This window comes from Crotalus tigris, unplaced genomic scaffold (assembly GCF_016545835.1).
Source record: "Crotalus tigris isolate CLP2741 ecotype Arizona unplaced genomic scaffold, ASM1654583v1 scf7180000018006.973166, whole genome shotgun sequence".
Lineage (NCBI taxonomy): Eukaryota > Metazoa > Chordata > Lepidosauria > Squamata > Viperidae > Crotalus > Crotalus tigris.
In genome coordinates this window covers 51313-77747 of record NW_024096771.1, presented here as the reverse complement: position 1 = coordinate 77747, position 26435 = coordinate 51313, and the positions used below count along the sequence as shown (strand labels likewise).

At 35.9% G+C, this 26435-nt stretch overlaps 1 protein-coding gene across 1 annotated transcript in view; it reads right to left on the bottom strand.

Moving 5' to 3' along the window:
- The window catches only part of PLXND1 (plexin D1), a 137487-nt gene that overhangs the window by 83452 nt on the left and 27600 nt on the right, over positions 1 to 26435 (bottom strand). The window contains exons 9-18 of the mRNA XM_039346542.1: positions 25497 to 25592; positions 22401 to 22494; positions 19629 to 19792; positions 13943 to 14094; positions 10177 to 10276; positions 9100 to 9239; positions 8260 to 8424; positions 4992 to 5082; positions 2738 to 3004; positions 1758 to 1907 (exon numbers count right to left, since the gene is read on the bottom strand). Of these exons, the coding sequence (XP_039202476.1) occupies positions 1758 to 1907; positions 2738 to 3004; positions 4992 to 5082; positions 8260 to 8424; positions 9100 to 9239; positions 10177 to 10276; positions 13943 to 14094; positions 19629 to 19792; positions 22401 to 22494; positions 25497 to 25592 (1419 nt within the window). The remainder of the gene's footprint in view (positions 1 to 1757; positions 1908 to 2737; positions 3005 to 4991; positions 5083 to 8259; positions 8425 to 9099; positions 9240 to 10176; positions 10277 to 13942; positions 14095 to 19628; positions 19793 to 22400; positions 22495 to 25496; positions 25593 to 26435) is intronic.

The window sequence follows — 26435 nt, the reverse complement described above, 5'->3', positions numbered from 1 at the left end:
GAACATAATGGATAGAAAAGAGATTTAATCTTCACCCCAGTGATATCCCTGGGTATGTCTACCTTGGTTTCTTCCATATGTGGGAACTACTACGGTATCATTTACAGACATGTGGGATAGATGGCAATAGTGTATAGAAGTCAAATCTACATCAATATTCCCAACTGCAGCCCACCTGTATTACTTCTAATTATTTACTTATTACCATACAAACGCTGGAATAAATCAAAAGGTTTGGGTCCCAAAATACATCTCCAAAACAGGTTTGGCTTATTCACAAATGGGCAATTTGTGAGTATATACAATAGGTATTTCCCTCAGCTTTTCAAAAATATACCAATATTTTAAAATATATTTAAATCAATTTAATTTTATTTAAATTAATTTATACGGTGCTTTCTAATAAGATGTACAAATATGGGGGGGGGGAAGTTAGGGGTATTGTCTGCTCCATGTTTACTGCTGGAATCCAAATGAAAGCACCTGTAATAGATGGCTATCCAATCTCTGCTTGAGTAATCCACTCAAGCAGAGTCCATAATCTCTCTAATAGCCATTCCCATTTATCAACAGGCACAGCAACATAATAATAAAAAAACACATTAAAATATCAAAGAATAAAAGCATCAGAAAGGTTAAGACCAAGACAATAAGCAAATTGCAGCCTGTTAAATGAGACAAATGTTATCCTAGAAAACCGAGCACACAAAAGCACAAGATTTTACACAGTGTGAGCAACTCAATTGGATTTTCACCTATCCTCTGGCTTCTACGGGAAATAAATCCAAAACATTATTTCCAGCCTCAGGTAGGATGACTGAGGAAAGAGGTTTTGATGAATCTTGTTCATTAGAGGGACAACTTTAAAGCACAAAACACAATGAATCTCCACATTCACGGAGAATCCATTCTCTTCCCTGATCCAAAGTGTCATCTGTGTAAGAACATCAATTCTTTATAGACTTTGTGTATTTTGTGTATTGTTCAGAAGAAAATATTCCACAATATTTAACAATTCCCAAATCACTGGATGAAATCCTTGAGTTTTTCCTTTTTCTCCCAGATCACATTTTAAAAGAATTTAATATAGGGATGGACAACCTGTGTATATACAGATACTTTGTATGACCTCCCAGCAGTTCCTGATAATTTAGCATGATAAAACTATGCCCAGCTCTGGGGAATGTAAGAAGGATCTTATGCAACCTGTAAAACAGGATTGCAAAATGTGTGTTTCGGGAACTGCGTGTGGCCAATCAGCATCCCTTTTGGGTCTCCCAGAGTCTGCTTAAGAACAGATGAAGTGGGTGGTTTAAGAGGCAAAACCCCTGAAACTTTCCACCCCCCCCAAGGGGTCCCACATTCTCACTACTTTGGACATGCAGTCCTTGTCACTGTGCAAAGCCTAGTATAGCCTTTCAATCAAGAAAAGTTACATATCCTTGTCTTAACTTCTAATACATTTATTTTGGTATGAAAATTATTAACCATGATAATATTATTTCATACTAAACCGTTTAGTTTTTAAGATGCCACAAAGCTATCTTTTTGGTGGCACCATATTTATAACCTTTGAAAGTTTTCATTAATGTTATTTTCTTTCAATATAGATGCCAAAGGCAAAATATTATTTTTAAAAAAACTTGGACTTAGTAACAGAAGCCAAATTCCATGGGGCACAATTCCATGGGGCAGTAGATGGCTACAAAGCAAATGATATACATGTTGGCACATGCTTTCAGACTCATATCACTTACCGTAACAGGGAGCTTTCTTTCTGAAGTGCTCAAAGATTCATTGATGGAACAGTGAATGACTTTGTCAGAAACAATTTGGATCTCACAGGAAATTAGGCCAATTTTAACTTCATATTCATTGCTTTCCAGACCGAGGTTGTCAGGCTCTTTCTAATAAGAGAAATAAAGAAGAGCAACATGATTCTGCCAGGGACTAAATTCAACCCTCAACATTTCTGAACTTTATTGACTTCAAAGCTCTCAGGTAGTACTTTTCATTTTTTCAAGGCACGAATACAAAACTCTCTTCTCATCCTATTTTTTTCTGTTTTAACTAAGACATTAATGCCTATAAAAACAGGAGTTGTTTACCAATCCCTTTCAAATTCCTAGAATAGAAAACTTGAGCTAAAAAGCCTTGAACGCAAATTGTGCTTTTGATCATTACCTGATAGTTAATATTGAAACCTAATGGGAAACAGATGAAAAATAAGCTGGAGAAAAACAGAAGGAGGGAACGTAGTGCTTCCATTGCCTGCTGATGAATACACAGCTTCTGAAGCTCATGGTACTTAGTGAAGACTTTCAGTAACCATAATGGCCTTCAAATAGCTTTGTTTCTTTAACAAAATTCCCTTCTTTCTTTAATAGCAGCTATTAGAATGAGCAGGTTGGTGCGGTTTTTTTGGAATAAGAATATTTTTTCAATTACTGTTCCATCGTACAATTGTTCCTTTGTTATTGTTTTTATTTACCCATATTCTTAGGTTGTTAGAAAAAGAATACACTTTTACTTGAATGCTCATGGCTAAATTTTTAGTTTAATTGAGTCAAGTCTTCCTTCTCCAGCTCATAATCAATGTAATGATTAAAGGTGACAATCTGCCTATGTCAGACTATGTTGCTTTCTCAAGTTTCCTTCCCCTTGGAGGCTTAAATATTTTCACATTAAGCATCCTCCTCTCTCTCAGTGTCCATATATATATATACCAAATTCTTACATGAATAACAAGTGTCAAGGGCTCGCCAGAATGATGTTTAATCCATTTTTCTTTCTTGGCTGTGAAGAACTGGGGATCTGTATAGTATTCCATGTGGAATTTGCTAACGTGTACAGCTTCCTCAGGGTATTCAAAGGGGAAAAGGCTCTCATCGGTATACAGGAGTCCATTGATGAAAAAGTCCACTAATGCTGGCTTGCTTCCAGTAAGATTGGAGGCAGCTGGAGAAGGGCAGGTAATCACAGTGTCCGAATGAACTTTGCAGTTCTAGAAAGCAAATCAAACATAGACAACAGAGATTCTACAAAGTTGACAACAATTTTAAATATTTGCAGTTGACAAAACAAAAATAGATACTTCCATCAATGGCCAATATAGACCGAAAAACTACAGTGTAATTCACCTTTACTGATGACAGTGTCTATGGAGATTCTCAGTCATCCAGGTCATGGTTGTGCCAAAGGTGCTTTTTCAAAAGCCAACAGGACTTTGTTTTTCCTTGAAGACATTTTGCTTCTCACCCAAGAAGCTTCTTCAGTTTTGATTGAACTGTGAATCCATTCAGTCAGAACTGAAGAAGCTTCTTGGATGAGAAGCAAAATGTCTTCAAGGAAAAACAAAGTCCAGTTGCCTTTTGGCAAAAGCACCTTTGGGGTTTACAGATGACAAAAGATAAGAGAAGCTAGGTAAACAGAAGCAAAAACTAACTTCCTGAACACTTGAAAAACATTGAATAAAAAATCTGAGAGAGAATTCAATTTTGCAAAACTCTAATTGCATTTCTTTGTTCATATAATATATTATAGTTGCAAAACCCATATAGGTCAAGCCACAAATTCTAGTCCGTAGGATATAACTGAAAAGAAAGTACCCAATGCTAAAACTTGCGTTCTCTGGAATTTTTTCTAATGAAGAACCAGCATTCACTGCCCACCAAGGAGCTCTTTCTCTTTTAGCCTAACTTACTATACACGAGGATAATAGCAAAAAAAAAAAAATCAGATCTCTGAATATGAGCACTAAATTATCCCCAGAAAAAAGGACTAGAACAGCAGTTATGCAGAAGTAATTTTAAGTAAGATTGCCCTACCCACTTCCCAAGTAATTAAGTTCCCATAAACTTAAAACTTTAAAATGCTGAAGGCAATATGTTGTCAAAATATTGATTTAACAGCGACCCAGCTTATATAATGTAAGATATAATCATGGGAATGACTCAGCAGGGTCTGTGTCTCTTTAAGAGCCTTTGTATAAAGGGAAGGTTCTGCTGATGTGTTCCTCTGTTCCCAGCTGTTTTCTATTTGGCTAAAAAGTCCTTGAAGTTCAAAGGAACAAGTTGTTTTTTTATTTCTGGGCGTCTTGCCAATTTCTGAGTCAATGCAATTGTTGTTCTATTCTAATCCTCCACTAGATGTCAGCAGCTATTCATTTTCCAACTTTTAAAACAAAGAATTAGTTTCTTATAATTTTATCAGTACTCTTCCAGATGTAGAATTTTAACGTTTTTCATAATTTTCAGATTTGTCCAGACTGTAGTATTATTAACTTCATTTCAATATATTTCTGTCCCCCATAAAAATTAAATTGCTGCTTCTGTCTATGGAAGGGTGGGGATATGTCCCCTCTCTTCTCACTTTTGGAGGATTTTTTGCTTCTTGGGGATCTTTTCCAGGAAATCAATTTCAAAAATAGAGAAAAGAAGATCAATATTCTCACTCAGCTCCAACACTCTGTTCACAGTTGTTCTTAGTTGGTGCTTTTGGACTTCGGATGCCAATAGTCACTAGTCACCGGAGTACAGCTAGCCTTTCTCCTGTCAGGTTAGAGGGCTTACCCCGGATCAAATAGATCAACTGCCATCATTCCGTGATCAGCGGGGGACCCCTCCTTTCTTCGTCGCCTCTCTGGGCTGACTTTAGACCCATTTAGGGACCCCTGGCAGGGCAAAACCAGCCGTGGGGTGCAGAGCCTTGCAATTCCTCGGTTGCGTCACTACGATGCAAAACTGTAACTCTCCATTTGCCTGCTTTCTGAAGACTTACTGAAGTGTCATGATAAAAGATACACGTGGAATCATAAGCTGTTTAATAATGTGACAGTAAAATTGTCTATAAAAACAGAAAGTAGAACTGAGGATTCTGTACTTACTGAATAAATATTTTCAGGGACTTAGATAAAGTTTATGTTTTCTCCTCTATTTCATTTCTACACATTTTGCTCAATACTTTTTCAAATGACACTGGTGAAGACTTACCACTTTTTCTTTTCCAACAGAATGAACAACCATTGACACACTCTGAGCCATGAGAAATCCATTTCCTTCCACAGTGATGGTTCTGCCTCCACTATTAAATCACAATAAAGGGAAGCAGAAAGGTAAGGGATTGGATGAAAAATTGAAGGATGAATGCTATATATATGGGAGATATAAGCTTAATAAGTAAAATATTGTCCTAATAATTCTTTGTAGAATAAATATTATTTTTATGAAACATGAAATATATACATTTTCCCAGTACTTATTATATGAAAAACAAAACTTAGATTCAAGGACATAGAAATTTATATTTGTCCCTGAATCTTTGTCAAATGTTCACTTGACAAAAATATATTTTTTTCTCCTTTTAGGAAGACTTGACAACCTTCTGCTCTTTAAGTAGAAGAATAAGGTTTTTGATGTACATCACTATATAACATTTTATTAACTTGGTGCATATGCTTTATTTAGGACACATGGATTGTTTTATCCATATTGCACGTATATATAGGCTGTATATAAGATTTACATGTAACTAAGACATGCCTTCCCCATGTATATGAAAATAAAATGAAAAGAATGTTGTGTCAGAGTTCAAGCCACATGCTTACATATTTGTATCTAGATGCAAATATGAAAGGCTGGGGATTGTATCATTATGTTACAGCATACATCATTTCTTTATCATCACGGTTGTACCAGATACTTATGATTTCATACAGTTCTGTAAACATGCTCCTCTTTCTCTGCAGCAATGGACACCAAAGGTCCTCAAAAACTGCTAGGCAAATCTCGACAATGACTATTTCTGTCTTTACCCAACTAGGTCTCAAAAATACACATTAGGTTTCTCTGCTCCTCCCCAGCCAAATCATAGAAAAACACGATTTCCTTTTAAACATTTGCTAACAGTAGACTGAGACCAAGACAATCAGTGATACCGTATAGCATCCAGGAGTATTCAAGAAGTTACTGGAGCAGAAAATTATCAATTAATCAAGAAACATTTCGCCACTGAACTTGAATGGAAACAGAGTTTGAATATTTTTTTTTTCTTGCTGGCAAACCAAAACCTTCGGCAGCAGCTGCTTACAAGTAAACAATAAGTTTGAATACTTTTCCCCTTAAAACAGTGGTTCTCAACCTTTCTAATGCCGTGACCCCATAATACAGTTCCCCATGTTGTGGTGACCCCCAACCACTTATACATCACCAGGTGCCAGGGGCATGGCCAAAGAAAAGGGGAAAAAATGGCGGACATCCTTGTTTGGCGACCCCCATGAAATGGCCGTTCGACCCCAAATGGGGTCCCGACCCACAGGTTGAGAACCACTGCCTTAAAAGCTGCCTATAAACAGCTAAATGTGGCACTACCTCTGCAGAATCTATGAAAGGAAGTGACCCCAGAACATGCCACTGGCGTTGGGAGCAGAAAAGGGGAATGGCCTATATCCACTGATTAACAAAAACTTTTATCCAGGCTTTCTCTTGCATCCAACCTTTTATTATTTCACACACTTCATGTCCCATCTGCTTTAACTATATTGGCTCATTAGGAAATCAGAACATAGTAATACATCCATCTAGCCTCAAAAATACTCAAACCAGAATATCCCATATAGGACTTCACAAATCATTTAAGCTTCTCTAAGTCCTAATATGCTGTTCTTATCTATTTTGTACCTCATACCATTTCTGTGTGAACGTTTGGGGGATACGGCTTCTCTGAAGAAAAATTCTACACAGTGTTTGATAATTGTGATTTGACTTCAGTGTTTGATTGATTTGACTTCAGTACCAATGTCACTGGTACAATATCATTTAACATTACATTTATTTCAATCTTAAACTTTTGCCAAGCATAAGTTGCTATATTTTGTAGCTGCTGACATACATTTTTGAGCTACTTCTCTTGATCCTCAGAATAAAACAATTAAGATAATTTTACATCAAGCATTGAGAACTGGAAGTGTCATCATTGCTCACTTTCAGAGATTTTTCACGCATGTTAAAAGTTGGTCCCTGTAATTAAAAGTCACAATTCTCTTTAAAGAACTACTAAAAATCAGGAGTTTCGGCCTTATACACACACTCTGAGTGACATGGTCTTGAGGAACACTTGCTTGTTTCTTTATTCACATTATCCTGTGTTATACTTAAATAAGTATTAAGCAGGGAGTGAATTCACAGACGTTCAGAAAAGAACAGGAGCCTCGAGGCCTTGAAGAAGAAATGACATCAAAGGCAATGTATTTTAAGAACAAATATACTAGTTTCTTAATAAAAAATATGCAACCTATATAAGAAGTGAGGGCCAATAAAATAATATTATTTTATATGGATTTGCCTGAAGTTTTTATATGATTTGAAGCATATAAAATTAACATTTTTCTGGGTTAAGAGTGAACAAGTGCTTGACTCATCAACTATACTTTTCACAGCAAATCTTTCCAACAAGGTTGAAAGAGTACAGTATATTGAGCAAAGGGGTGCAAGGGGTAAAAATAATTCCTTCCATAAAAAATGATTAATAAAACATAACGTAATTTTTCCAGAAGTTGAATCAATATTATAGTTGCAGGGTAGGTTCTAGATCTGAATTTCATGCCCTGACAGTGTTTTGGGTCACTGAACTATTTCCTAGCCAGCTGGGTGGGAAAAAAAATTCTTGAAGACCCTCGTGTGAGCAAGCTATTTCTAAGAAACCAGGCCCTGTTCTCACTGAAATACACCAGGCCTTAATCGACCTCTTCAATGAGCCAATATACCAGGATAGTAGGTCATCTTCATTTGCATCACCACATTATGAATCTGGCCTGTGATCCATACAGCTGCATCAATGACTGGATTCCAAGAATACTTATTGTACAAAGTTTATTGCATTACCCAAATTTCAGTGAAGAATGGGTATGTGGGGACAATCCTCTACCAGAAAGCAAAAGAAAAGGTGAAACGGGGTCAGTCTCTGCTTTGATGTACTTAGAAGGAGTAATCAGAAAGCCTGAGGACTTCCTCTGCTATCATTCCAAGTGGCTGGAAATCGCCCCATGGAAGATTTCCTTCCAGTGCACTAATGGTGGTTGCATTCTGACTGTCATGTCAGGTCCTTGTCTCTATACCAGATAAAATTATTTGCCATTGGTTAAAACAGGCATGGAAGTTGCCTCTTCTCTATAATCTTCAGAATAATATACACAGCTTCCATGAATGCACTAGATTTAACCCAGACCACTTCTGCAAGATCTCACAGAGAAAGCTATCTTACCTGACTGGACTCTTTTTGGGGTTGATATCTGTTATACTTGGATTTTTCTCATACTGAAAGTTGTTAGAACCAATGCAAGACTTGTCTTCAAATTGGACACAGACAAACACGTGGATAATAGTTTCCACACTTGGCATGGTACAAATGATGGCAGTATCAGTGCGACTATAAAGAAAGGATAAACATTTCTGAATATAACTCATGGATGTGCCCAGTGAGAATCCTCGCTGCATGATATTCATCTGAAGGTTTAAAAGTAACAAAGGCTTATGAAACTGTAACAAAAAAAGGAAAGAATACTGAAGAATATATCTAACTCAGGGTTGGATTGTTGGATGCTTGGTATTCATTGAAGGCTGCCCAGAGTTGCTTGATTGTGAGATGGGTGGCATATAAATTTAATAAATAAATTCATATACAAAAAGAAATCCAAGTTCAGAGAACTCCAAGAAACATTGCTTTCCAATTTCTGTTTTTTGGAAGTTTTAGCATTTGTAGATTATTTGGAAATTCTGATATATATTATACAAATATTGAGAAATAAATTGTAATTGCTACCAGATAGACATCCTCCATAAATTACTTGATCTAATAAAAAACTGTTTATTATTACAAGACAGTTATATATGAATATCGTATAGCACTAATACCAAGTCTAGGCTATCCATCAAAAGTATATCCTTTAAACTTTGGAAAATTATCATCTCTACTCCAAACCCAATGGATACTTTAGAAAACATATTTCTTAGAAAACATTCTTATTCAATTAGTTATTTGTTATGAAAAGTATAACTTCTAACCTTTACAGCTGCACCATGTTTCATTCTGAGCAGTATTTACCTTATGTCTCTGCATTCTTTTGTAGTATTGAGCAAAACTCGAAGCTTAGATCCTATACTGAGATTATTTCCTGTGATAGTTACTTTGGTACCACCAGCTTTTGGTCCAACAGATGGAGACATAGATTTCACTACTGGAAGCTAAAAAGGCAAAAAAAAAAAAAGAGAGAGAGAGAGAGAGAGAAAAATGTCAAGAAGATACACTGGTTTCCTAGTTTGTAGTGACATCTCCGTTCAGAAATGTAAATGTTGCAAACATTTAAAAAATTGCTCGTGACAGGCCCTATTATCATTCTCCAACAAACCAAAGATGTTAAAATATCATAGGGAAAAATAATCCTAAGTTAATTGCTTGGAAATCAATCACACTATTTAGTACTGCACACTATAAAAACTATTAAATGATATCACTGTTACATTACTTACAAGATTAATGTAAAATGTTTGGAAAGAGTTGTCCTTAACAGCCTATCTTTTCATTTTTGTCTCACCTGAATCAGACACAGTGAACTGGATGAGAGTAACAAGTTGCAACTTCATTAAGGTAACCAAAAGTATTATTGGTGACAGGATGTTTACACAAAAAAAAGTATCTATTTGTGAGGTTTTTCCTTCCATATGATACCTATGCTAACATCGTTTCAGTACCACAGAATTTTTATATTTTTCCCCCCAAATTATTCTAACTTGTCAATTCCTTCCACCTGATTTAAACTGCTTTTACAAAAGCTACTTTCTGGCCTGATGGAAAAAACAACAACAAAACTTACAGATCTATCAGAGAGATGTACTTTACATAGAATAGGATAACCTGTTTATTTTAAGAATCATTTTAGTGTAATGTGCAGGTTTAAGTATCACTGTAAAAGTAGGTAGATCTGGGTATCTTTGTGACAAAGAAGATTCAGATAGTCTCTTTAATTCTCATAAACATTCAAGTACTCAATGGATAAGGCATATTTAAACTTTATGTTTTTATTAATTTATGATATATTCCACATTTGTTTGTGCATATCACTGGAAATCACAACTTTTCCTTATGACAATTCATGATTAAGAATTACCAGAAATTACGTACAATGTAAGAAAATTGCTCCTTGGATTTTCCTTCTTTGCTCACATTTACTGTCACCACATCGGAAAATTCTTCTGTTGCTTCTCCAGTCCAGCAAACAATTCTATGTAAAAATAAGATTTTGACTGAAAAATAAGAAATGTGACCAGACTACAAAATATGTCAAGTATAGACAAAATATGAACTTATGGCTCTTTGGGTATTGTTTTTGTTTTATTTTTAAAGAGCGTTTACATTTTTTAAAAGCTGGCATACTGTATTATTTTTATTTTCAAGAATGCCTCTATGCCTTATGTGGGCCTCATAAGCATTTCTGAAAAAATAATAAGTCACATACCATTATTCTGTTATAATTTTTTATTATCCTTGTTTCTGAAGTAATGCAACAATTTGAAATTAGATATAGCAATCTAAGTAAAACAGGATATTTAGGAATGGACAATTCCACCCAAATCTGATTAAAGTCAGAGTCTATATGCCCATTTCAGCTGTTTCTCATTCATAATAACTGATATTTCTGAAATTCTGTTACCAATTCTGATGATTACAGACTCATCAAAATCTGGCCATTATAGTCTACTCTTGAAATGTGCAGTTGACTAAAAAAACAAAACAATGTTTGTTTGTTTTTTTAAAGTAATATGTGTCCCGGTCATCCCATTATTGCCCTGTGATGGCTTACTAACTCTATATTTCTTAATATGCATAGATGATGTAGATGTGGACATGATCACATGAATGTACTTTGAATTATATATAAACATATCCAAATTCATCTGATTTTTACAGATTATCTGGAAAGACAGAGTAACTCCATATTTAACATCTTGACTCAGGTGATATGTACTTGCTTTCAATTCATGAACTATGGATGTGACAGAATGATTGATCAATATTATTCTGTTTGGTCAAAGTTTAATGATATGTTTTAAACATGTCCTGAATGGTTTTCTCTTGATTTATAATATGATCTTGTTGTTATTTTAATTGTTTGGGTTTTTTTTTTTTTGCTTTTTTGTCTTTTAGGGTTTTCTCCCTTTCCCCCCCTCTATTTTGTAAATTTAAATAATACTTTTAAAAAGTGACTCCACTGATTTAAAGATGCTACCAACTTCTGCTTGGAATAATGATCTAAAATGTAAAGAATGTCTGCACCAAAAACCACCGCACTGCTTTAATTAATTAAACCATAACTTTTTCATTAGTCCTTTGTCCAATGTGCTATTTATGCATTTTTCATCTTCGTGTAGAGTTTTCCTAGAAATTACAATATGTTCTTTCGAATAGCACTAATACCAGATACAACAAGGATTTTTGTTTTCTACTAAGTGGCTGTTATTGTCAAATGATAATATTGTTGTGGTAAATATATACAAACTTAGCCAGGGGTGTTGTGGGATGGTGGTTTAAAACTGAAGATGACAGCCACTATTCCAATCACCATATCCCTTCCCCCCCCCCCACGGATGCCCTGTACTCAACTTTATTATGTCATATATGTTACAAAACAGAATGGGAATAATTTCTGTAGGATAAACAGTAGCCTACAATATAATATAATATTATATAATATAATAATTATATTATTATATAATATAATAAGACCACATTTGGAATATAGGATAAGCAGTAGCCCACAATATAATACAATATTATATAACATAATAATTATATTATTATATAATATAATAAGACCACATTTGGAATGATGCATCCAGTTTTTGATCAACATGATATAAAAAAAGATGTTGAGACTTAGAAAGAGTGCAGAGAAGAGCAACAAAAGTGATTGGGGGACTGAAGCTAAAATATGTGAACAATGGTTGCAGGAATTGGGTATATCTAGTCTAGGAAAAGAAGGACTAGGGGGACATGATAGCAGTGTTCCAATATCTCAGGGGCTGCCACAAAGAAGAAGGGGTCAACCTATTTTACAAAAAACTTGAAGGCAAGACAAAAAGCAATGGATGGAAACTAAATCAAGGAGAGAACCAATTCAGAACTAAGGAGAAATTTCCTGACAGTTAGAACAATTAATCGTGGAACAACTTGGCTCCAGAAGTTGTGTGTGCTCCAACACTGGAGATTTTTAAGAAGAGACCATTTATCTGAAATGGTATAGGGTTTCCTGCTTGAGCAGGGGGTTGGACTAGAATACCTCCAAGGTCACTTCCAACTCTGTTATTTGTTATTATAAATGTTGAAAATGTACCCTTCTCCTGCACATGAGAAAGAAAGAATGTCATGCTGCCCACATTATTGCTATTAAAAGATCTTATACTGACGAAGAAGCTGCAACAGTGGCTATGAGGGAGAACATTTTGAGCTTGGTCAGAAAATTGAAGGGCCACTGTAGGAAGTTATAAACTTAATGATGCTTTAATTCATAAATGCTCAGAAGTAGAAAATGTATCAGGGACAACACTAAGCTGTAATAGCATGTTCAGACATTCAATCTCATACATTTATTTTATTTACGATGCATTTTTGGCATGGCTATGCATATTTTCCTTTTTCTTAATTCAAGCATACTATCTCTACCTATATCCATCAACTCTCCATAATGTATATAATCTGTGTTTCTTTCAAAGTAAAAATGTTGTTATAGTGCTTTTAGTAACAGAACAACAAAGAGTCAGTAATTCTAGATTGCTTATTTGTTGAACTTTTTAACCTTGGTTCTTGAGTGAGTATATAGCATTTTCAGAATACAATATCTTGTGAATTTCTCCCAAGGATGAGTTCACTCCAAAGCAGGATATAGACAGTCACCTCAGTTGGTCTGTGAAGCCTGTCTAGTTTTGATAATGAAGACAACTGCAAAAAGGATGTGGATGTGAAGCTAGGAGAAAAATTGATAGAACTGTAGAAATTATTTCTAAACTATGACAGCATGGGGAGCAGCTGTGTAAGTTTTATTACACTTGTCGTCCTAAGTTCCTCCCTGTCTACAAGAGATGAGAAAGGTCTGAATTTTGTGAATTACAGTTGTTTGTTACACAAAGACAGCTAACTAAAGAGCAATTTGTGCTTGTCAGTGAAGTATTACTATACATAAAAAGTAATTTCCTTACTTAGGTTATATGTGTGTTTAAAAAAAAATCCCATGAAATGTATGTGATTTTTTAAAAATCGGAATAATAATATATAGCACAAAAAAAGAGCTTGAATTCTAGGATGTGAAAGCTTCAATTTTAAGTTTTAGTTTTGTTACCTATAATTTTGAAGGAATTTTCTCATGAAAAAAAAAGAAAAGATCAAACATTTTGAATATGTACATATATATTAGTGATTTCTTCTGGAATGGGGTGGCCCGAATAATTTCCATAGGAGACAGACCGCCAAGCCAGCGTGATGACTTAGTTTAGAATTCCCTATGTGGGCATAAGAGATGAAATCCAACTCCTCTTGAATGATGTTGAATCTTATCTGGTCTCACTCAGGTGCAAAAGATTTCTATGTAAAGGCTTAGCAATAAAACAGCTAATTGATTTCTTCAATATGGGTCTGGTTGTTTGCACCTGATGGTTTCATTCACTGGACGAGTAAGCAAATAACAGCAGTTAGTAGTAACGGTAACAGAAGTTAAGGACTGAATATTCTGTTATCAATTTACATATTAACAGAATCACGCAATCTTCTACGCAGTCATATGCCAAGCCATATCATACCTGAAGCCCGAAGCGAGAAAGGATCAATCAGTTAAAAAGTACAAAATAAACCCTTCCCATGTATACGATTTCAAAATAATTCAGCCTGAATTACTCACTCTTCGGAGACTATATATCTGTCCTGAAGTGGTGAGCATTTCACATTTCCTATCTTGACAGCATTAACAACATCACTGAATCTACGGCCAAGATTTCTCCCTCGAATCGTGATCTGAGTTCCTCCTTCCAAGGGTCCATCCAGAGGCTCAATCTGCAAGTTCAAAGGAAACTTAATGAACACAGATTAAAACAAAGGGAGGGATTTTTTTTATTCGCTCTAACAAATAAGCCATATCCTTAACATTCATAAATGATTTAAACTTTGTATGGCTTAATTTTATACCATCTCTCATCCTGCTAGAGGCGTGGTGGCTCAGTGGCTTAAAATATGCTGGAGAAGGTCTATACCAGGGGTAGGCAACCTTGGCTCTTTTATGACTCATGGACTATGCTGACTCAGGAATTCTGGGAGTTGAAGTCCATGAGTCATAAAAGAGCCAAGGTTGCCTACCCCTGGTCTATACTCTTCTGGTTCAAGTCCTATCATCACATGACGGAATGAGTTCCTGTCACTTGCCTCAGCTCCTGCCAACCTAGCAGTTTGAAGGCATGTAAATGCAAGTAGATAGATACCACTTAGGTGGGAAAGTAACAGCATTCTGTGTTTTCCCATATGCTTTGCACTGTGGCATGATGTTATGCTGCCCACATGACCGTGGAAACATCTTTGGACAGTGCTGGCTCAATGGCTTAAAGGAGCAGAGATGAGCATTGCTTCCTAAAGCTGGCATATGACTAATGGAATAAAACTCTCAGGGGCTCCTTTACTTTAACTAATGTATCTTTTCAAGGAATGTGAAAAGCAACAAGATTAGCCAATGGAAAAATATAGATATACTGTAACATTCTTCGCAATTGATTCAGTAGTGTTAATCCCTAACATTTACATTATCTTCATTGGAATTACCCATTTTGTAAATGTGATGGTCAGAAGCTGCAATGGTATTTCACAACAATACCAAATCTCAGGGGAGATTTCATTTGTTATCACTTATTTTTTCCATGAACCAAAGTCACTGATTTCACAGGATGTTTGAGCTATCTTAATACCTACAATTAGAAAAAGCATTTTGTGACAAATCTATAAAAACAACTATAAAGCTGGTGAAGGCTACGAAGGAACAACAGCCTTCCTTCCTGGAAGTTCAGTTACAAAGCCTGCAGCTTGCCTTTCCCTGTAGCTGCTGCCAACATAACATGACGTCAGCCAGGGCAGAAGGTCAAGAGCGGAGGCGTTTTCTTCCGCCAAGCTGCTTAAACTTGATAATGTCCCTGACTTTACTGCTCCAGTAGGGTTACAGTTGTCCTCATCTTCCTCCTCACAGGACAACTCTAGTGACACTAAAAAAAAACCCCTAGTTTATTTTTGAAATGGAATATACAGGATCTGCTAAGGAAATAGCATCCTAGTCTAATAATGTTAATGCTGATGATTTGTTTTCACTAGTTGCTTTTGGCAAGGAGCAAGAGGCTCAGTTTCCTACACTGTTCAGTGGAATTGAGTGGACCTAATTAGCATTTCCTCTGCATTGTTAGACCAAAGAAACTGAAACATATTTTACATATTAATAATAAATTAGCTTCTTGATTTTGAACAGATGAGGAACCTACCAACTCTAAGCTCCCTGGATTAATTAGCTTTTTCTGAATTAACTACTTTGTTCCATTAAAATTCTTTAATATCTTGCTGGTTTCCTATATGGAGATTGCTAAATAAACTGTATACAGGTCCTCAACTTACAATAGTTCACTTAGTGACCGTTCGAAGTTATAACAGCCCTGAAAAAAGTGACTTATGACCATTTTTCACACTTATGCTTGCTGCAGCTTTCCCACAGTCACACAATTAAAATTCAGATGCTTGGCAACTGACTTATATTTATGACTGTTGCAGTGTCCCGGGGTCATGTGATCACGACCTTTTGCGACTTTCTGACAAGCAAAGTCAATGCGGAAGCCAGATCCACTTAACAACCATGCTACTAATTTAACAGCTGCAGTGAGCCACTTAACAACTGTGGCAAGAAAATGGGGCAAAACTCACTTAACAAATGTCTTGCCTAGCAACGGAAGTTTTGGACTCAGTTGCGGTCATAATACAAGAACTATCTGTATTGCACTCGTAGATTTTGATTAGAGAGAAGAGAATGGAGATATATTTTACTACTTCTACACACTTCAAAAAGCTGAGCTACTGACACAGATGAGGATACTGATCATACCACACATTCATCATACCAGAGCTAACAAGGAGTGAGACATGTGAATTCAACAGGAGGAAAAGAAAGGTTAATTGGAGAGGCTATTTGATCTGAAGGACTTCATGGTGAACTAGGAGGGCTGGAAAGTTCATCTCCTGAATACTTGCTGATTGAAAGGTGTTTGTCCTGCGACTTCCTGATTATTTACTGTGGGTGATGGAGTGGCTGATTCTTTTTTAAAAAATTAACTAAATACAAAACCCAAAGAAAAACTACACAAAATTATAAAAGAAGAAAAGCCAAAACCAGAAACAACATATACAGCATATATTCACATACAAACATACATATACAGTTGTACAGTAAACATTTCAACGGATGGAAGCTATAATTTGTTGCAGTCCTCATAGCTAATCTATAGTGACAAATTCTGCAAAGCACCAAAGAGTTGGAGACACATGTTTCTCTGCCCAATACTGAAAAATGGAATGAGGAGTGTGAGTGCTTCTTGAGGAATAATCAGAGACTGTAAGAGGAATATAAGGCAGCCAGATTCCAGAGAATTAGCCCACCGAATGAACTAACAGGGACAAGTGATTAGAACTCCAGCATGGAAAACTATAATCAAATTTAAAGTTAAAAATTTTATTTGGCAATGTGAGAATATGTAAATAAAATGAAATCTTTTCAAGTATTGCTGCGTAAAGAAGCAAAAGCGAAGATGAATGATTAGGATGACGCAACATGATCTGCAAAGTCTGCAGCTTGTTTTCCTTGAAGACAACCAGGCACATATTTGCAGCAAATGCAAATTTATGAAGGAATCTCTTTCTTCCAGTACATATAGATGACATTTCAAAGAACATCTACAAGCATTTATTACCATACAGGTAGTCCTTGACTTACAACCTTCATTCAGTCATTGTTCGAAGTTACAACGGCACTGAAAAAAGTAACTTATGACTTTTTCTTACACTTACGACCATAGCAGCATCCCCATGGTCACATGATCAAAATTCAGATGCCTGGCAACTGATTCATATATATGACGGTTGCGATGTTCCGAGGTCGTATAATTTACCTATTGTAACCTTCTAACAAGCAAAGTCAATGGGGAAGCCAGATTCACTTAATCACCATGTACTAACTTAACAACTGCAGTAATTCACTTAACAACTGTGGCAAGAAAAGTCGTAAGGTGGGGCAAAACTTATTTAACCAATGTCTCACTTAGCAATAGAAATTTTAGGTTCAATTGTGGTTGTAAGTTGAGGACTACTTGTATTACCTGAGATTCTGAAAACTTTCAGAGAAAACATGATAATCTGGGCACTCAAGTAGCATTTTTACCCATCCCTCCAGCTCATGAATAAATATAATGAAAGGAAAGAAGAACACTACAAGTCAGTAACTAACTATGCAAGTGGTATCAACAGAAAAGATTGGGTAAGATAGTTATGCATGCTGTTCATGTTCTTGTGGAGAGCCATCGTGCATCTTGCTACACAAGCATGTGTTGTTGGTTTTTATCTGTTTTCTGCCTTTTTTTCTCTTGGACTTCAAGTGTAAAATAAGGAGTTGCTCTGATGAGCATGGGCATATACCTTTACCCACGAAAGGTTTTTTGTTCTATGTGCCATTGAGTACTATAAAGGTAATGCATCATAAAGTAAATTTAATTTGGATTCTGAACCATGACTTCAGATTCCAAATCAGTCTTGAAGGCTAGCTACTTATTTTAGTCAGTAATATTGGGTAGCAGAGAGCTTTATTTTTAAGTGAAAGCAGTTGTTGGTGAATTATGGGTTCCAGGTAAGACTAGAGAGAAGATAATCACCTCTACTGTTTTCAGTGTGGGGAAGAATAGGCTGATAGAAAAGCTGAAGAAGAGACTACTGAAAAATTTCAAAGCTATTTTTATTCCTGAATCATTAAAGATACCAGAGACAGAGAAAGTGGCTCATTTGGAATTGCTTATTTTAAATGCTTTTTTTCTGTAATTGAAACCAATTAAAAACCTCACTGAAAGCAATACATTTGTTGCTCAAATCTCCTGATAAGAGCACGGTGGAGTTAAAAGAGATAGTTACCGTCTCTCAGGAAGCAAGACTAAATTAACTCAAAAGTGCTGATAAACAATGTACTAAAGATGTTGAAAGGCGGGTTGAAAGGGAATGGTGATTACCTGGCTGATAAAGGGGGGGGGGAGAGATCTTAGTAGTAAATTGGAAACAAAACATGAGGTGACAAAATGATATGGCTGGGAAGAAACCAAATGAGAATGAGATGGGTGGTATCTATAACTAAAATGAATGAATGAATGAATGAATAAAGTTTTTGGCTACATAATCAGCATTATTTGCAAATCATCTTTGGGGTCATTGTTCTGCTTTGGGCATACTCCATCTTAAATCCAGTGACTAGTTTTGCATAGAGTACCACAATGTTAAAACGATTCAATGGTATTGGAACAGCATATTGCAGAGAAGTGCAATAAGGATGATCAGGAAATCAAAACCTACCAAGAGAAACTGACTCTTTAGACTTAGGATGACTGGGTTGGATATGACAGCATTCTTCAAATACTTGAAAGATACTACATAGAAAAAGGTCCTGTTCTTTCTCAATCCAGAGTGTAGGACTACAATAATATACAAGATACAGATTCTGACTGCATATTAAAAGAAAATCCTAAAAGTAAAAATAGTGTGAGATGAACTAATTACCCAGAAAGCAAAAGACTTTTCTTTCTCGGATACGTTGAAATGGATCATAGGCACACACCTGGCTACAATCCTTTAATTTGGAATTTGGCATTAAGCAGAATGTTAGACTAAATGGGTTCTTCCAACACTATGGTTCTATATGTTTACACATTATCTCCTCAACAAAAGAGATTCTACATGTTGAAAATCTATCTTGTGTGAACACCATTTTTTCCCCAAGTAACCTGGCTCTTTATTTTTTTTTAAATAAAGTTTTAACTCTTCTATTCATACAAAAGGAAATTTTACAGCCACTTAATCTTTTGCTGGATGAAATCTAGTATTTGGAAGATTTGAACTTGTATACTGCCATACAACTCTAATGGATCTGGATCACTTAAAGTGGAAGGAATGACATATAAATTCCCTTTAAATTAATGAGCATAATTCCCATAATCTTTGACAGGAAAACACATTTTAATCATATTATAGTAATGCTTGCATTCCTATCTCAGGTTTCAGGACATATCTCATTTAAAAACTGTGATCCATGATTCTCTTGTAAAGGGTGTTCACATGATCATTCATTGATTCTATCATTTATAGGTAGGCAAACATACAGTATCTGCTACAAAGACCAAAATTCAGATTCCTTCCTCAACTTCCATTCAGGACACCAGGTTTCTCAATTCTGTAGACAGACTCTCCATTCTTTGTCTTTTACTTTAAAGCCTCAAGAGTTGAAATACAGTGAATACTGCAGTGAATCCAAAGTTTACCTTTCTAATTTCAGGAGGAGGGCACATGGCTGGGATCTGGAAAAATTCAGTATTTAATCTGCAACTAGAAGTGATCTCGCTCCAAATGCACTGGTGACCAAGATCTTCTCTCCCAAGACACTGAGAACAATCAGCACTTCCAGTTGCACAGTTATAAATCTCCACTGGAAAAAAACAGATAAGGTATGCTAAAATTAAAATATGCATGATCCCTCCCCGATTCCAGCAACGTAACATTTTAAATCCAATGGAGGAATAAGAGATTGTACAAGAGTTTTCTGCTGTGATCCTAAAGCTTTTCCAGAAATTCTTGGCACTTCTCCTTTCTTCATAATTTAGTACTTAAGCATTCCCTTTTTGTCACACTGTGCTGTTTTTAAAATTCTAGACCACTTCACATGAGAACCAACTCTGCACTATAGCATCCAGTAAGAAAAAAAATGTAAATTTTCAATAGCAAATATTATTTAAAATGCTCAGTGTGATGTGTACAGGTCACTAACTTGCCATCAAAAGGAAGGGAAGGGAATCAGGAAAACTGAGCCTTATAATGGTGATATGAGAACAGATGTTAGTCCTTATTACAAAACTGAACATCAGCAAGTCACCAAGTCCAGATGGTATCCACCCAAGGGTTATTAAGGACCTTAAAGCTGGGACTGTGGACCTTCTAACTAAAACATGTAACCTGTTTTTACTCTTGGCCTCTGTAGTTGAGAACTGGAAGTTGGCCAACGTAACTCCAATTTTTAAGAGCAGCTCCTGGGGAAATCCAAGAAATTATAGGCCTGTCAGTTTAACATCTGTGCTGGGGAGGAGAGTGGAAACAGCTATTAAAAATTATACTATCAAACATCTGGAGACACAACCCATGTTCAAGGATACCCAACATGGTTTCACTAAGGATGCTCCTGTCTAACTAATTTACTAGCGTTTATTAAGGGTGTTAATAAACATGTGGATAAGTATAAGTCATCAAAGACTTCTCAGTAAGTCTTCTGGTTGAAATTCAAGGTCATATTCATCACCTATAAAGCAATCCATGGCTTAGGGCCAGGGTACTTCTATTATTTATTTTTTGTTATACTTGATCTAATAAATAGGTTAAGCTTCAGGTCTCTTCCTTCAAAAAAATTGGAATTTTTGTTGGAATCATATCATTTCAGTAGCAGCATTTACTCTGTAGAACAGGATCCCTTGGTGTTTTGGTTGGCCCTAAAGCTGTAAGCTTTTCACAGGCACTGAATAGGTGGCTGTTTCCCCACTCTCCAAAGGGATTTCTGCACATTAGGGAAGTACAGTAGGCATCCAAATGGTAGATGTCATTCAATATAAGCAAGTGTAAAGTGATACACATTGGTGGCAAAGATCCTAACTACTCATACAAACTAATGATACCAGAGCTAGCAGTAACTGTTGAGGAAAAAAGATCTCGGAGTATAATGGTAAACAGTTCAATGAAGGTGGGAGAGATTACTGCTCATGTTCCAAGGCTATTGACTTTTGTTCTTTTTGTTTGTTTTGCACGCAAATTATTGATTGGTTCTCACAATTCTTCATTATTAAAGAAATGCCTTGATTTTTCTCGGTATTGGTAACTTTGTTTGATTATGGATTCTTTTTACTTTTTAAATTGGTTGTTAGCTATCCAGAGTTATATTTAAGATGAGCAATCGTGTACATTTTCTAAATAAATAAACTGTATAAATAAAAAAAAGTTCAGAATATTTGTAAGTGGTTTACAAACATCTTAAGCCAATAGAAACCAATAAATAAACTGTATAAATAAAAAAAAGTTCAGAATATTTGTAAGTGGTTTACAAACATCTTAAGCCAATAGAAACCAATAATTTTCAACATTTGTGTAAACACATTAAAGGTTACATTTTTCTAAAAAAAATCTGTATGTATCATTCACAAACATTCAGATAATTTGTCCCTGAAATAAGAGATTCTCATTAATCAATAGCCAGTACTAAAACTTGGTGAAACATGGTATAGAATTGGACTTCAGCTAATCTATAGACTAGAAAAAGAATTTTGAAACAAAGCAAAATTCTATCAAGATTGTTCATTCCATAGCAAATAGGTGAATTGTAGACTGTTTATAGACATTCCCAATATCTTTAGAATTTTGCAATTAAAAACTGCATATACATTTTTATTTGCATATTATGGTTAATAGATTTTAAAGATCTATGATCCACAAATACAAGTGTTATCTGAGTTCTGCCAGTATTTTGAGAGAACATTTGTTGTGGATATTACAAAGCTCAGCTAGATAAACAATACCTTCATATATTACCAATGTGCTAGTGAAGCTTCAATCAATTTGAAATAAAAAATAGGCCCAAAGTAAAATGTAAATCAGCCTTAAACTATTAGATACCACATATCTTGTACTATAACAATAATTCAATTCCAAAATACATTTGTTCTGTATGTCTTATTGACATAAACTTAACAATATGCAGATATCTTGAAGCTGAATGAGAAAATACATTCTAAATACAATGGCAAGTGTTATTTTTATCAATATTCATAGTTTGCTAGTAACTATATAAAACCCACTTTTGAACAAGAACCAAGATATCTGCATACAGATATGAATTCTGTATAATCGAAATACTGCATTTTTTGGCTTTACAAACTCTAACCTACTTCAGGAGACTATAAAATGAAAAGACCAATTAGTGAAAAATATGTAAGCCTTTAATAGATGAAATACTCCAGTTAGAAAATAATGAAAAGCAAACCAAATTTATGTCAAACCTGTCATCATCAGTGGACTGTCAATAAATTTTTCAGGTCTTCCTTTCAGTTGAAGATTTACCAAAAATAAGTGTCTTTTCTTGAAAGTATGAAGCTACATAAAATAGGAGAAGAGAGTTATCTTATTTACTGAACCAACAGACCAAAACATGTAAATTAAGGTTTTACTGCGAAAGCATTTCTGTATTACAACAAGATACATATATTCATCAGAAGAAATCAGGAGAATAGACTAAACAAATATCATATAGATAATTCTCAACTTACAGCCAGTTGCTTAATGACTATTTGAAGTTAAGAGAGACTCAGGAAAAATTACTTATAACCTGTCCTTGAAGTTATGACCTCTATACCAGGGCTTTTCAACCTTTTCATTGATTGTACCACTTTTAGGATATGGCAATATTTGAATACCACCTAGCAAGGTGTCAAAAACATGATGACCAAAAAAAAAATCCTGTTCAAAGTTGCAATTGCACTGAAATGATTTATGACCATTTTTCACACTTATGACCATTGCAGCATGCCCAGGGTCATGTGATTTATATTTGGATGCTTGGCAACTGATTCATATTTATGATGGTCACAGTGTCCTAGGATCATGTGATCCCCTTTTGCAACCTTTTGAAAAGCAAGGTCAATGGCAGAGCTGCTAGGGGCCAAGTGCTAAGGCGGGACTGCCTTCCCTTCCTCCTTCCCTGCCTCTCTCTTTCTCATTCCCATCTCCTTCTGAAGGAAGAATTTGAACCCCCCTATATTTTCTCTATTCCATATATTTATCAAACAGGGAAAAGCCTTGAGACAGCTGCTGAGGGAACTAGCTTAAAAAGGTGCATTCCCCTTTAAGAATTAGCTACTGGCTAGAAAGGAAAGTTAAGGAGCCAGCAGCCAGTACTTAAGGAAGAAAAAAAAATATAGTAAGTACTGGCTGCCGGCTAAGGCAGCCTCCCCAAATGGCTCCATTCATAAGTAAAGGAATGTTACAGGCAAAATCCATTCAGGAGAAAAATACTTCAAAATCCCTCATAGCAAAACTTATAGTTAACAATAGCGGAGCAATAGAATCTAACACGAGACATCAGCCTTCAGCCAAATAGAAATTGCCAAACATTCCTTAAGACCACATTGCACAAATCCCAGAACTTCAAAATCACAAAAGCACATAAGAATCCTTCTACTCTCCCACTTTGTTGTTCAGCTGAAACAGGAGCAGCGGGAGCAGCAGCAGCAGCCAGAGGTTTGTTTCCTCTAGTCTATTTTTTATTTTCTCTTAAAGGTATAGCCTCCCTCCTCCCTCTTTCTCATTACCAACTTTTACCACCCTCCCTCCCTCCGTGCTCATCTCCAGCCCATGCTGTCTTTCTTCATTCCTCGTGGAGGGCAAGCCCTCCCCCATTGCGTTTCTTGCCTGTTTGTTGCTGCCAGCACAGATGTCTGCCACAGAAGTTGTAGATTGGCTCATGGCTGGCCTGCTTGATCTCCTCTCCTCTCTCCCCACCCTCCTCCTTCTTTCCCTTGTAGCTAGAGTTGACTCCACCTCCTCCCAAGGCTGCTTCTTTTTTCTCTCTCTCCCTCTCCCGCCCAAACTGCCTCCTTTTATAGCCTCTCCTGTCTCCGCCCTCTCCTCCTCCTTTCTCTTCCGGGTGAGTTGGAAGTGCCAGTCCTGGGGCCTTTGCCTCACCCTATGCAGCTCCGGAGGACTCTCTCACAGTAAGTCCTGCGCTCTGCTGGTTCGTTCCTTCCCCCACTACACTTGGCTGGGCAGGCCTGCATACCACCTGCCATGTGCTAAGGAACCACAGGTGGTACACGTACCACTGGTTGAAAAGCCCTGCTCTACACTATTCCCATGCTCACATGATTGCATTTCAGGCACTTGGCAACCTGTTTGCACTTACAACTGGTTGCCAAGTGCCCCATAATCATGTGATCATCATTTGCAATCTTCCCTGCCAGCTTCTCCAGAAAGTTAATATGCAATATGCACAGAGAAGATTACAAGCTGTTGCTGCAAAAGAATTTCCCTTCTCCTCAATGCCTGCAGGAGACTCTTACAAAGGGGCTGCAGAAACGAAGATCTTCGGGTATCAAGTTACTCCCTTCTGTTCTCTTTGAGTAGTCAGTTCTACGTGATGGGTAGAGAAGAGATCAAACTCTCAGGAACTCTATTTCTTACTGCCACTGAGCTTTGTCATTTTTCTTTTACTGTTTATCATCTATGTGGAGTCACTGGGAGAATATAATCAATTTGTTAGTAATACCCAGTTATGAGCTGGGCAGGAATTGCAGTGGAGATGTGTCTAGAGGACCCTGTGTCTAGAGGATGCTACGTCACCATTTTCTCTTAGTTCATAGATCACTAAGATACACTCTACATGGGGACTGCCTATGAAGATTATTCAAAACCTTCAGCTTTTAGCAGAAGCCCAGATAGCATACTGAAGTTCACTTGAATGGCATTACTATTATGGGAATTGCTCTAATTGCCAATTAATTTCTGAGTGCAAACTAAGATGCTGGACATCAGTTTGGAAAGCCTACATTGCACTGGGCCTGGACACCTCTGAGACCACTTTCTTTGAGCTGAAGCTGTGTGTGTCTGGTGAGACCATGGAGAGAAGGTTTGATGTATGTTCTACCATCAAAGGAATGAAAGGATCCCACAGCTGAGTTGGAATAAACTACCTATGGACTACCCTCTCTCTATTGTGTTTCTGGAGTGTGGTAAAAACACTCAGGAGTGAAATATTAAAATGCCACCACTTGAATGCTGATACATCAGATTTGCTCTAATTTTTGTTACAAGCTGGTTTTTCTATTAATTTTAATCATTCTTGAATCAGCATATTGTAAGCCTCTTTGGAAATGTATGGTATATAAAATGAAGCAAGTATGTAAATAAGTAGATAAAGTGAAGTTTCTATTAGAAAGAGCAGCTTTGGACTGAATATATGCAGTTCATGGAGCTAGACTGTACTGAAATTTTAGATAGAGTGTGTGACTTGATAAAATGGTATGCATATGGTGTGTGACATGCTACTATTTATAAACAGAAAACTCTAAAAAATATTAAAATAATCATAGTCATAAACTTACCAACACATTAGTACACTGAACAGCAGATGCATTTAGCCACTGAGCCTCAAATATCCTATCATTTTCAGTTTCAAAGTGACACTCCAAAGGCATCTCCTAAATAGTAAAAATGTAAGGAAAAATTGTAGAATAATAATCTTTTACATATTTTCTAACAGAAAAAGAATGATTTTTAGGTAATTTTCTTATACATTAATAAATCAATAAGCCAAATTCTGATCTCAATTACTGAATATCATTTATTATAACAGTAATATTAGTTATTATTATGCACTTTAATTGCAACAAGCTTGTTGAAATAAAATTAACATTTTACATATTTTAAATTAAAATATTTTAAATTTCCTATAGCTCAGAGATGGGCCACTCAAATATAAGAATAGAAGAAATACATCTTTGAATAAATAAGATAATATCCTAGTTAAAAATTCTCATAATTACAAAATATTCCTGCCTATGGCATTAAGAGGTGGTGCCAGTAAAACAGATACACAAACCAGGAATTTATTGTATATCTGTAGTTTTCTAGGAAAGCAACATGTATTTTAATTGTTGAAAGTTCACTATCATGTCTTCAATTTTCAGCTTTAAATCCAGTAGTTAGATATTTTGTAACTTCCTTCTGTTTTTACTGAATCTAACATATATATCACATTTCTTTTCCTACATACTGATAACCAAATTACCTTTTAAAAAGTGTATTAATAACACTGTATTTTTTACTCCTACTTAGCGATCACTGCAAAGAATGGGAGCAGTACATGAGTATTTGAAGACATAATGAGGAATGGGAGAGTATATAGTCTGATTATTGGAAACTTTATTTTGATGTGATCACAATCAAAAATTGCCCCAATGTAGACAATATTTAGGTAGGCAAAAAGGGAAATCTTACTCTTCATTAATTGAAAAAGATAGGATGATAACATTTAATTTTTG